Source organism: Muscardinus avellanarius, assembly GCF_963383645.1.
Source record: "Muscardinus avellanarius genome assembly, chromosome: 5".
Taxonomy (NCBI): domain Eukaryota; kingdom Metazoa; phylum Chordata; class Mammalia; order Rodentia; family Gliridae; genus Muscardinus; species Muscardinus avellanarius.
The window spans coordinates 8,965,961-8,979,332 of NC_137790.1; the positions used below are offsets into that span (position 1 = coordinate 8,965,961).

Sequence of the window (13,372 nt, forward strand, 5' to 3'; positions counted from 1 at the left end):
CATCCCCAGTACAGAAAGAAAGAAAAAAGAAAGAAAGAAGAAAGGAAGGGAAGAAAACATTAAAAAATAAGAAAATTAAAACACTAAAAAATAGGTCTGGGAGTGTGGCTCAGAGGTAGAATGCCCCTGGGCTCCATCCCTGGTACCACAAACAAGAAAGGGGGGGGGGAGAGAGAGGAAGAGAGACCTCAAGTGTTTCAGGTAAAAAATTAAAAATAGTGACAAATTTCAGGTGAGAGTGAAGTAATTAACTGGACTTTTTACAACGTGTATTTTTTTTTTTGCAATACTGGGGATGGAACCCAGGGGCATTCTACCTCTGAGCTACACCCCCAGCCCTGTTTTTCTTATTCTTTATTTTGAAACAGGGTCTCACTAAATGCCAAGGGCCTCACTAAGTAGCTGAGGCTGTCTGCGAAACACGATCCTCCGGTCTCAGCCTCCCGAATGTTGGGATTACAGGTGTGCTCCACCACGCCAGGCTGGTTTTGGTTTTCATGGTTACTCAGGTATAGGCAATTTGGCAGCCAAGAAGCAGTAGGTACCTGTAAGGATGTGCTCCATCTTTCTCCAATAAAGGGGCAGACTTGGAGTAGGGGCATCTATCTGGTGGCAGACTTACCTGTTTGGGTCTGGACCCTGGTCTAAAAAGGGAAATGTACGCAGACTGTGGTGGAGCACGCCCGCGCTTGGGAGGCGGGGACAGGAGGATGGCGCAGGTTCGAAGCTCTGGCTTAAGAGACCCTGTTTCCAAATAAAAACTATGAAATAGGTCTGGGAATGTAGCCCGGAGGTAGAAGGGTTTCCAGGAACCCCAGTACCACCAAAAAAAAAAAAAAAAGGGGAAAGTACGTGTGGTCACATGGAATCTGCAGACAAAAGGCATAGACCTCTGCTCCAGTTAAAGGCTTGGACTGCACGACCTACAGCACCACTGTGGGGCACAGCTTTGGATACTGTACAGGATTTCTTCAGTTAATTATTTGAGAAAGCCAGGTGTGGTGGTACAGGCTTGTAATCTCTCGGAACTTGGAAGGCTGACATAGAAAGATTGCAGGTTCAAAGCCAGCCTCGGCAATGTAGCGAGGCTCCCAGAAATCCAGTGAGACTATTTCCAAATAAAGAAAGAAAGTCGGGCTGGAGGTGTAGCTTGGCGGTAGAATGCCTCTAGATTCAATTCCCAGTCCAAAAAAAGATTATTTTTGAGAATCCAAAGCAAAACATTAAGGCAATCGTTTACTAGAAGAAAATACTAGCAGACAAGAAAACCCCAGTCTAGTTTGAGATCACATTCTCCTACTGCAACACGAAGTAAAAGAAATATAACCCTATAAAACAGACATTCTACCTTATACACACACACACACACACACACACACACACACACACACACACAAACACACATAGACACATGCGCACACACAATGTGAAAAATATAAACACAAAGGGTTTTTTTGGTACTGGGGATGGAACCCAGGGGCAGTCTACCTCTGAGCTACATCCCAGCCCTATTTTTATTCTTTATTTTGAAACAGGGTCTCAATGAATTGCAAAGGGCCTCACTAAGAAGCTGGGGCTGTGAGTGAATGGTGATCCTCCCATCTCAGCCTCCAAAATGCTGGGATTACGACACCCAGCTCCGAAGATTTTTAAGAATCAATAGAACTTTTATAATTAGCAAAGAGCTACAAAATTTTCACAGTATTCAAATCTAAAACATGGAAGCCTGAACACATGGAGTGTTTCCCTGTCTCCTGAAACTGCTCCAGAAGGAAAGGCAAAAGGCAGAAGAGCAGGGATAGAGGCGTGGCGGCGACAGCAGCCAGCAGGGCAGCGGTGTGGGCACTGGGGGCGGACAGTAGCCGTGATACACAGCCTGCAGAGGCGGCTCCACGCTCTGGACCACGGGACCTCTGGGCGATGGGAAGCCTGGCAAGCAGGAAGCCAAGCACTGGACCTGGCAGACCACACAGAGGCTTAGGAATGCGAGGTCTGTGCCCTTCAGTCAAAGGCACCAGACTACATAAAAAGACAGGTGGGAAGTCTTTAAAAGGATCCGTTAAAATTCCTCACATTGTTCTTTCATCTGGAGCAACCTTGAAATGCCCATGGTGACCAGCTACAAAACTGGAGGTCTGTGCTCTAGGAAAACTGATGATGGTAACCTGCGGACTCCAGGGACAACTGAAAACACGTGGGTTAAAGCAAGTCAGCCAACTGCCCACATATAAACCCTCACATACATGGTACCAAGATCGACGAATGGGCGGAAGGCCACTCTTCTCATCAAAAGGTCCTGGGAAACTAGGACATACAAAAATTAAATCAAAACATAGAGATCTTTTTTAAATTTATTTTTAATTTTTTTTTTTTCTTTTTGCGGGTCTGGGGACGGAACCCAGGGGCATTTGACCTCCGAGCTACACCCCTGCCCTATTTTTTTTTTTTTTTTTTGGTGGTACTGGGGATGGAACCCTTCTACCTCCGGGCTCCACTCCCAGACCTATTTTATATTTTATTTGGAAACAGGGTCTCTTAAACCAGCTGAGGCTGGCTTCCTCCCAATCGCGGGAATTATAAATGGGGATTACAAGCATGCGCCCCCTACGTTCGGCTTTAGAACTCAATTTTACTTCTAATATTTTCTGTGCTACTGAGGATTGATCCAGGGACACTCTATCTCTGAGTTGTTTTTAACAAAATGGAACCAAGGAAGGTTGTGGAGGATCCTCACAAATATTTGCTTGATAACAGGAACTATCACAACGACTAACAAAGCCACAACTTTGCACAAAAAATACTATGAGATTAGCAGGGCATGGTGGCGCACGCTTGTAATCCCCGTGCTTGGGAGGCTGAGACAGGAGGATCGCACTGGTTCGAAGCCAGCCTCAGCTACTTGGTGAGGCTCTCAGCAACTTAGTGAGACCCCGTTTCTAAATAAAGTATAAAATTCGGTCTGGAAGTATAGCCCGGAGGTAGAAAAGCCCTGGGTTCCACCTCCAGTAACACACACACACACACACACACACACACACACACAAATAAAAAATAGGGCTGGGGGTGTAGCTTGTAGGTAGAATGCCCCTGGGTTCCATCCCCAGTATGAGGCAGGGGTTGGGGGGAGTGAGGCGATATAACCCTCATCATTCTACTTTTTTTTTTTTTGGTGGGTCTGGGAATGGAACCCAGGGACATTCAACCTCCAAGCTACACCCCCTGCCCTATTTTTTTTTTTTTATTCTTTATTTTTTGAGACAGGGTCTAAGTTGTAGAGGGCCTCAGTAAGTAGCAGAGGCTACAAACCGTGATCCTCCAGTCTCAGCCTCCCGAATGCTGGGATTACAAGCGTGCACCACCACGACCGGCTAGTCATTCTACTTTTTTCTCCCCCTGCCCACAGTCCTGGGAATTGAACCTGCCGGGGGTGCTCTACCCCAGGGCTATACTCCCAGCTGTATTTTACTTTTTATTTGAAAACAGGGTCTCAATTACCACATGCCGCTGGCCTGACGCCTGTGATCCTACTGTCTTAATTCCCCGAGCAGCAGGATTCCAGGCACGTGGCACCACGCCGGGCTTCTCGGTTTACTTTTAAAACCTTGGCCTTCCTTTGCCTCTCTATGTCTATATTCACTATGGCACCACATTCTGTATAACAATGTTCTCCCATTTCCAATCAAAATTTTAATTTTGGAGAGCCAACCTCTATGATGTTACTTAGGTTGATAGTGGTCAGGAATGTAAAATGATGCAGCTGCTATGGAAAACAGCATCGCAGTGCCTCGAAAATAACAAGTAAACGTGAAGCCAGGAGTGGTGCATGCTTATAAACCCAGGTCCTGGGAGGCTGAGACAGGAGGATCACAGGTGAAACCCTGTTTCAAAATAAAAAAATAAAGAGGGTTTAGGGGTGTAGCTCAGAGTAGAATGCCCCTGGATTCAATCCCCAGCACACACATGCATACGTACATACATACATACATGGTCTCACTACACTGTCAGGCTAGATTAGAACTTATGATCCTTCTGCCTCAGCCCCCCAAGTAGCTGGAATTACTGACATAGAGCCCACAGCCAGCATTCTGTGAATGCCTCTGAAGAGCCAATTCACTATGCCAGTAAGGTTACTTCGGTGGTCACTCCAGGCCTGGGTATGCCCCTCACCATTTATGACTGGCCCCCAATGGGCTGGGAAAGTCCGCTATCTTCAGACAGGGAAGACCGCTGTCCTGACTCCTGATTCCGTTTTGTCTGGCTGTGGCTTCCTGGCGTTTCTGCTGAGCGCAGAACCCCGTGTGGCTGCGCCCTCCAACTCCTGCACGTTATCTTGCTCCCATAGGCCTGGCTCATTTAACTCCCAATTTTCTAATGTGGCTGTTAATCACCTAAAACAGAGCTAGACTGGCTACTTACTTTTCCCTACAGTGTTTAACTCCTTCATCTTAATGGGTGTTTTTTGTGGGGGTTCCTGTTTCATAACCAACCAACAGCAAGTTGGCAAATACAGCACAATACTTCCCAAGCCCAACCTCCAGAAGAGCTAAAAGCCAAGGAACACATGCTGCAGGGACTGGAGAGAGAACTTCTCTCTGGAAACTGATTTCTAAAGGTCTAGTTGGAGCTGGGGATGGTGGCCCACGCTCGTAAACTCTGTACTCGGGAGGCTGAGACAAGAGAATCACAGGTTGGAGGGCGATCTTAGGCAAGTAGTGAGACTTGCCTAAAACTCATCAACATACTGAGATCCTGTTTTAAAATAAAATAGGGCCGGGCGTGGTGGCGCACGCTTGTCATCCCAGCATTCGGGAGGCTGAGACTGGAGGATCGCAGTTCGCAGACAGCCTCAGCCTACTTAGTGAGGCCCTTAGCAACTCAGTGAGACCCTGTTTCAAAATAAAGAATAAAAAATAGGGCTGGGGGTGCAGCTCAGAGGTTGAATGCCCCTGGGTTCCATCCCCAGACCCACAAAAAATGAAAAGAAAAAAAGAAAAAAGAAAAAAATAAAACATTTTTAGTTCAAATGTATTTACAGGCCGGGCGTGGTGGCGCACGCTTGTAATCCCCGCGCTTGGGAGGCTGAGACAGGAGGATCGCATAGGTTCAAAGCCAGCCTCAGCTACTTAGTGAGGCTCTCAGCAACTTAGTGAGACCCTGTTTCCAAATAAAATATAAAATGGGTCTGGGAGTATAGCCCGGAGGTAGAAAGCCTCTGGGTTCTACCCCCAGTACCACCAAAAAAAAAAAAAAAAATGTATTTACAGTGTAACATCTTCATTCCTTAGAGTCTACCATGTACTGACATAGGGTGGTCTCAACAAAACTTCCCTTCCTATTTGATCCCCCAAGGGGCAAGCTCTACTTGTGCAGGGCACCTTCTAGCCAGCACCTAGCATCCGGCTTGGAACACGAGAAGGCCGAGACATCTGAGAATGTCTAAAACTAGAAACCAAACACCCAGGAAGAGGACCATAAAGAAAACAGACAATGCACTGAGCAAAAAAACCTCAAAACCCCTGCGGTTAAGGCATCCAGCAATAAAAAACATTATGTGGAGAGTGGTTTTAAAAAGACACTAGAAAAATAGTGTTTGTAATGATTAAAATATCAAAGACTAACCAGGCCTGGTGGAGCAGGCTTGTAATCCCAGTGCTTGGGAGACTGAGACGGGAGGATCTCACAGGTTCAAATATAGCCTCAGCTACTTAATGAGGCTCTCAGCAACTTAGTGAGACCCTGTTTCCAAATAAAGTATAAAATGGGTCTGGGAGTGTAGCCGGAGGTAGAAAGCCCCTGGGTTTCACCCCTAGTACCACCACCACCAAAAAAAAAAAAAGTATGAGAAAGGTGAAAGGCGAAGAAGATACCCCCCAGAATGGAAATCAACAAAAAAGTGGAGTGTGGTGGTGCATGTCTGTATTCTCAGTACTTGGGAGGCTGAGACAAGAGGACCTCAGGTTTAAGGGCAGTCTCAGCAATTTTAGCGAGACCCTCAAGTGACCTAGTGAGACCCTGTTTCAAAATAAAAAGTAAATTAGGACTAAGGGTGTATCTTGGAGTAGTATGCCCCTGGATTCAACTTCCAGTACCCTTCCCCCGAAAATAACCCTCAATGAGAACAGAAAACACAAGAGAAAAATAGAGGAAAGAACATTTTTCAGATTAAAAAGGTGTACATTAAAAGAAAGGGGGAAGCCTGCCGGGCGTGGTGGGCACACTTGTCATCCCCACGCTTGGGAGGCTGAGACAGGAGGATCGCACAGGTTCGAAGCCAGCCTCAGCTACTGAGTGAGGCACCTGCAACTTAGGGAGATCGTTTCCAAATAAAATATAAAATAGGTCTGGGAGTATAGCCCAGAGGTAGAAAAGCCCCTGGGCTCCACCCCCAGTGCCACAAAAAAATAAAAAATAAAAATAAATAAAAGAAAGGGGGAAGCCGGGCATGGTGGTACTCTCGTAATCCCAGCATTTGGGAGGCTGAGACAGGAGGATCACGGTTCAGGGCCAGCCTCAGCTACTTAGTGAGGCCCTTTGCAACTTAGTAAGACCCTGTTTCAAAATAAAGAATAAAAAAATAGGGCTGGGGGTGTAGTTCGGAGGCAGAATGTCCCTGGGTTCCATCTCCAGTACTGAAAATAAATAAATAAATAAATAAATAAATAAATAAATAAATGGGGCAGACAGGTGTGCTGGCACACACCTGTAATCCCAGTACTCAGAAGGCTGAGTCAGTGAGAAGGATCATAGGTTTCAGGACAGCCTCAACAATGTATTAAGACTCTCAACTTGAGATACCCTAGTGATAGCCTGTTTCAAAACAAAAATTAAAAAAGCTGGGGATGTAGCACAAAGGTAGAATGTCCCTGGGGTTCTATCCCTAAAACACACACACACACACACACACACACACACACACACACACACACACAGTTTATTACATACACACATAAAGTTTATTAGCTCTAAATTTATCTAGCCTGTCTCAACCTCCTCAAGACTGAGGACACCAAGAGTAACTAAGGTGTTTTCAAGATTTGCAGGAACACATTTACAATCTCTTTCCAGACCCCCTGGCGCTATGCCTGGATGCCTCTGTAGTCATCATGGGGTCTTGCAGGCAGATCACCCAAGGAGGAGACTACCAGTCCCTAAGCAGAAGCAATCATCTCAGGAGAACCAAAATGCCCCCTCCAGAGTCACAGGCCTAATTTATAGCAATAGGGCAAATCTGAGCTGCGTGCAGTGGTGCACACACAAAACCCCAGTACTTGGGAGGATTGCAGGCGAGAAGCCAGTGTACACCTACAGCAAGATTCTGTTTCATGATTAAAAAAAGAAGAAAATAAGGGCAGGTGTGGTGGCACACGCTTTTAATCCCAGCACTTGAGAGGCTGAGACAGGAGGACCACACAGGTTCGAAGCCAGCCTCAGCTACTTAGGGAGGCTCTCAGCAACTTAGTGAGCCCGTTTCCAAATAAAGTACAAATAGGTCTGGGAGTATAGCCCAAAGGTAGAAATGCCCCTGGGTTCCACCCCAAGTACCACAAAAAAAAAAAAAAAAATAGGGCTGAGGTGTAGCTCAGAGGTAGAACAGCACTGGGTTCAATTTCCAGACACACACACACACACACACACACACACACACACACACAAAATGGAGTTTGCCCTGAGCAATGGCAATCTCCTTGAGTGGACAGGACAGTCTGACCAAGTGTGAAACTGCTCAATTACGCATACTTCTAAACTGCCCCCCAATTCTTCCTCGACTTAAACCTAAACCTCACGTCAGTACCCCGAAAGACAGGGCTAAGGAATGCCTGACCGATCTTCCTGTCTTCCTATGCAGGTATCGGTACTGAATTCCTTCCCCACCTCGCCATCTTGGGGTGAGTGGCCAGACCTGACTTGTTGAGATCCCCACAGTCTGGCCTCTGGCCGAGACTCTGGTAACAAAGTGCAAACACACTGGATGTGTCTGAGCACATCTGGAAAAGATTTCCTAGTTCCTCTGAAAGTCTGAATGACCTACTGATCAGTAGAGAACTAAACAAAATACAAATCAATTACTAACTTAAGGGGAAGTAAAAAGCTACATAGGAAGGAAAATACAAACAGAATAACCACTTGGCATGCATGAACATAAGCTAAGCGTAAGAACAAACCATACATGGCCCCAAAACCGACATATGCTTTGGGAAGAGAAGGCAGCAAGGAAATGTGCTTCTGTGGCTAAATCCACAGCAGGATTTTTGTAAGAAAAAAGTCAACAACCATGAAAATGCTGTATGCATTTTACTTTGAAATACAGGGGGGAAAAAGCAAAAAATTAAAAAGTCACTCTTCACACCCCATCCTGGGATCTCAGATCTTCTCAACAATTTTCCTAAATTTGTATAAAGTAGGCTGGGGTGCAGCTTAGAATGTTTCCCTACCACATCACGGGGGGAGGGTGGCATGGGGGATTGGACCAGCAGCAGTCTACCTCTGAGCCAAACCACCAGCTCTTTCATTTATAATGCTTGTAATCCCAGCATTCAGGAGGCAGAGACCAAAGGCCCTCCGCAACTTAGTGAGACCCTGCTTCAAAATAAAGTATAAAAAATAGGGCTGGGAGCGGAGCTCAACGGTAGAATGCCCCTGGGTTCCTCCCCAGTACCACACACACACACAAAAAAATTGCACGGCTTTTGACAAATGCAAAAACTCATTACTTTTTGGACTCTCTTAATCCAAGCATTTGAAAGCAGTGTATGTCTGTGTTTCAATAAAACTTTATGGTGCCTGGCAAAGTGGGACATATGAGTAATCCCAGCAATGCAGGAGGCTAACACGGTAAGATCACAAGTTCAAGGATAGGATAGGCAATTAGCCAGACCCTGTTTCAAAATAAAATATATATGAAAAAGGGCTGTGAACCGGGCATGGTGACGCACACTTGTAATCCCTGCATTTGGGAGGCTTAGACAGGAGGGTCGCGGTTCGAGGACAGCCTCAGCTAGTGAGGCCCTTTGCAACTCAGTGAGATGCTGTTTCAAAATAAAGAATAAAAAATAGGGCTGGGGTTGTAGCTCGAAGGCAGAATGCCTCTGGGTTCCACCCCCAGTATGCAAAAAACAAAGGGGGTACTGTGCATGAACCTCAGTAGCAGAGTGCCCCTGGGTTCAATCCCCACTTCTGCAAGGACAACCATAAAAACCTTTATGGAAACTGAAATTTCTATGTCACATAATTTTCACGGGTCAAAAAATAGTCTTGATTTTTTTTTTCAACCATTCACTAACATACAAATCCTTCTTATCTCCCATGTCATACAGAACAGGTGTTGGGCTGGGTTTGGTTCCTGTCGTTTGCCAACTTTCATCCTAAAGCAAAAGCAGAAACTGGTAGAGACACTGGCCAGGAACCGCAGTGGAAGACTTCTCTTAGAGTTTCCAAACAGCTTGTACTTCCCACAAAAGGAAGACTAGCACAGGGCAGCTGCTACATCCAGAGTCAGCTAACATCGGTTTCTTGAAGCCTAGGTTTCTAGTCAGGCATAGCGGGACACACCTCTAACCCCAGTTCTTGGGAGGCTGAGACAGGAGGAAAGCAGGTTCCACCAGACCAGCTTCTAGACCAGCTTCAACAATTCAGCAACCTAGAGAAAGTGTTTTTTTTTTTTTTTTTGGTTATACTGGGGATGGAACCCTTCTACCTCCAGGCTACACTCCCAGACCTATATTATATTTTATTTGGAAACAGGGTCTCTTAAACCAGCTGAGGCTGGCTTCGAACCAGCGTGATCCTCCTGTTTCCACCTTCCAAGCGCTGGGATTACAAGTGTGCGCCACCACGCCCAGCTAGAGAAACTGTTTTTAAAAAAACTTAAAAGAACTGGTGGTTTAGCTCAGAAGTAGATTGTCACTGGGTCCAGGTACCACCCTCCCCCCTGAAAAATTTAAGTCTGGGGTCTCGTTTCCAAGTAAAACGCCTTTGGGTTCAATCTCAGCACCATAAGAGTGAAGCCTGGGTTTTTGTTTTGTTTGTGGTGCTGGGGGTAGAACCCAGGATAGTAAATGCTAGGCAACGCACAACACCTAGTTAAAAACCAATTCTGACTTTTGACTCTATTCAATTTCTCTTAATTTTTTTTTTTTTTCTTGCAGTATAGGGCAGTGAACCCAAGAGCATTCTACCACTGAGCAACAACTCCAACCCTCTTATTTTTTATTTTCAGACAGGGTCTCTAAATAGCCCAAGCGGCCTTGAAACTTGCCCTTCTCAAGCAGCTGGGATTACAGGCCTATACCACCTCGCTGGATTCCCGGTTTTTTCTTCCTTGTGGTGCTAGGCATTATTAAACCCAGGGCATTCGACTTCTACACTACACCCCCCAGACCCTTTTAATTTTTTGTTTTGAAATAGGGTTTCACTAGATTGCTGAGGCTGGCCTTAAAACTGAAATTCCGGGTCTCAGCCTCACAAGGATTATGGGTGTGCCAGGCTCTTATTCTCATTTTGATGTAGAAGAGACAAAGGTTATCTCAAGTCAGTGTGGGGGTGGAGTGGAGTGGGGTGGTGAGGGGGGGGGGAGTAAAGAACCAGTTAAGAAACCAACTGGACCTACACCCCAGCCCTGGGGAGAGATTTTAAACTCAGTGTGGACAGACTCAGTGTGGACAGACTAATACTTGGGCCTAACTGCCTCAATGCAGGTGAGAGGAAGAATAATTAACAAATGTTAATTAAAGTTATATTAATGTTACTATAACTTTAGCCAGTGGTGAGAAACAGAGCTGCTCTCTAAATTCCAATAAAGATTATCTCATTCCATAAACCAGTAATAGCCTGGTAAGTGGTGGCACAGAGGCTGGAGCTGGAAGATCACAAGTTCAAGGCCATTTTCAGCAACTTAAGAGAACCAGTTTCCAAATAAGAAATAAAATAGGGCTGAGGTTGTAAAGCTCAGGCGTCCTCTTCAATGGGGTTCGTATCCAGTAGATTTGGAGAACAAAGTCAAGTGTACCACAAGGACTAGAGAAGGGTATAGAAATATGAAAATATAAACCAGGAGTGATGGCCCACACTTGTAATCCCAGATTTGGGAGGCTGAAACAAGAGGATTGCAGATTTATAGCCTGCCTCAGGTACTTAGTGAGGTCCTCCACAACTTAGTGAGACCTGTTTCAAATATAAAATAATACCCAAAAAAAAGAACTGGGGGTGTGGCTTGGAAGTAGAATGCCCCTGGATTCCATCCCCAGCACCACACACACACACACACACACACACACACACACACACACACTCACTCTCTCTCTCTCTCTCTCTCTCCCCATATATAAATATATATGAAAGTCAGGGAAAGAGAGAAGACAAAGCAGTCCCAGAAAAAGAGTGAACTCAAAACTCTTGGGAAGTGGGCTTTTAAACCTTCCCGAGCAAAGGCAATCACTAAGCCAAATATGAGGAGGGAGGGAATGGGGTGGGAATTGGGGAAGGGCTAACTGGTTGATGTGTGCAGGTGTTCCTCCGCCATCTTGTACTAAAAGATGCATGACTACAATGTACTAATTTGTTTTTGTGTGGTACTGGGGGTGGAACCCAGGGACTTTTCTTACTTCTGGGCTATAATCCCAGACCCAGACCTTTTTTATACTTTATTTGGAAACAGGGTCTAAATTGCTGAGGCTGGCTTCGAACCCATGTGATCCTCCTGTCTCATCCTCCCAAGAGCTGGGATTACAAGCAAGCGCCACCACGCGCGGCTTAAAAAAAAAATTTTTTTAAAGCCTTCCTGAGGGTTTTGTTTCTTTTTTTTTAATGGTACTGGGTATTGAACCCAGGTGCATTCTATCTCTGAGGTACACCCCAACCCCATTTCTTATCCTTTATTTTGAAACAGGGTCTCACTAAATTGAGGAGGGCCTCACTATGTAGCTGAGATTGGCCATGAACCTGCCATCCTCCGTCTCAACCTCCTAAATACTGGGGTTTTAAGAGCGTGCCACCATGCTGGGATCTTCCTGAGGTTTTCTATCTATTCTATTACGACTGGTCAGAATTGGGTTTGGGGCAACCAATTTTCGGGGGGATGAAACCCAGGAACAGTCCACTTCCGAGTGACACCCCCAGCCCTATTTTCTATTCTTTATTTTGAAACAGGGTCCCCCTGCGCAGCAAAGGGCCTAAGGTCCTAGAATCGCGATCCTCCAGTCTCAGCCTCCCAAATGCAGAGATTACAAGCCTGCGCCACCACGGCCGGCTGGGGGAACCGGTGGCTTCTGCACAATTTGGATCCTTCACTTGAACTGCTATCTTGTGGACTCGTCAGGACCCTGATTTTTCTGATGCCCCCCCAGTCTCCCCCTTTCCTCACCCAATCTCACAGAAGGCATGGTCTTTTCTCCTTTGTTCCCAGATCTTCTGCCCTGCCTCACTCGGATGCAGAATGACCCTGGGTTCAACTCCCAGTACCAAAAAATAAATACAAAGCTAATTGTAACCACGGGACCCTTCCTTTACCCATAATATGTAAACAACCTTCACAAGTCAATGAGTACCCTCATCAAAGGAAAAAAATAAGAAAAATGGGCAAAGGCCATGAACAGGCAGCTCAAGGCAGAAATAACAAATTCGCCACTAAGAAAACGCCGGTGAAACCAGGTATCTGGCCACACGCACCAGGTAGGGGGAAAGGTTCGAGCGCGACTCCGCCAGGTGTTGCCAAGAGTCGGCTCCGAGAAGGAAAGAGGCGACGCACCCGGAACAATGCCCCGCGGAGGTCCGCTCGGCCGCGACACCTCCGCGCCGCCGGCGAATAAAACTTTTTCGGACAATCAGGTGAGGAGGCCACGCCCCCTCCAGGACGCGGCTCCGACGGCCGCGGGCGCGGGGACGAGGGTGCCCGCCGCTGGCCAGGGCGCCGGCCGCGCCCCGCCGCCCCGGCCCGGCCCGCCGCCCGCGGGGAAGGGGCCTCGGCGGGCGACAGCGGCGCGGCCGGAGGCGGGGCCGCAGGACCAGCCCGCGGGCTCAGCCGCCGCCGCCCGAGCGCCATGGCGGCCCGCCGCGCCCGCGCCCGCCCGCCCTCCGGGGACCCGGCCCGCTCCACCCCTCGCGGCTGCTCACCGCGCTGAGGCGGATCCCGCTGGGAGGCTGCGTCGCCATCTTCAGCGAGCTACAAAGCCGGGACCGGCCTCGGCCGCGACCCGACTGTGAGGCAACGGGGAGGGAGGCGCTGGCGCTCCGCCCACTTCCGGGGCGGGGCGTCGCCAGGGCCCGCCCCCTCGCTCGACTTCCGCCTCCAGGCGCCGGCGGAACGGGACGGTGGTACGGAGCGCCTGGCCGGGAGCTGCGCCCCGGGCGCTGGCCCCGCGCCACGGCGCATGCGTGA

At 47.6% G+C, this 13,372-nt stretch overlaps 1 protein-coding gene across 2 annotated transcripts in view; it reads right to left on the bottom strand.

Moving 5' to 3' along the window:
- The window catches only part of MORC3 (MORC family CW-type zinc finger 3), a gene marked incomplete at both ends in the record, with an annotated part of 57,249 nt that extends 44,103 nt beyond the window's left edge, over positions 1-13,146 (bottom strand). For both annotated transcript variants that reach the window (XM_080695876.1, XM_080695877.1), the window contains one exon: positions 13,108-13,146. In XM_080695876.1, the coding sequence (XP_080552002.1) occupies positions 13,108-13,146 (39 nt within the window). The remainder of the gene's footprint in view (positions 1-13,107) is intronic.
- Between the last annotated feature and the right edge of the window lie 226 nt (positions 13,147-13,372).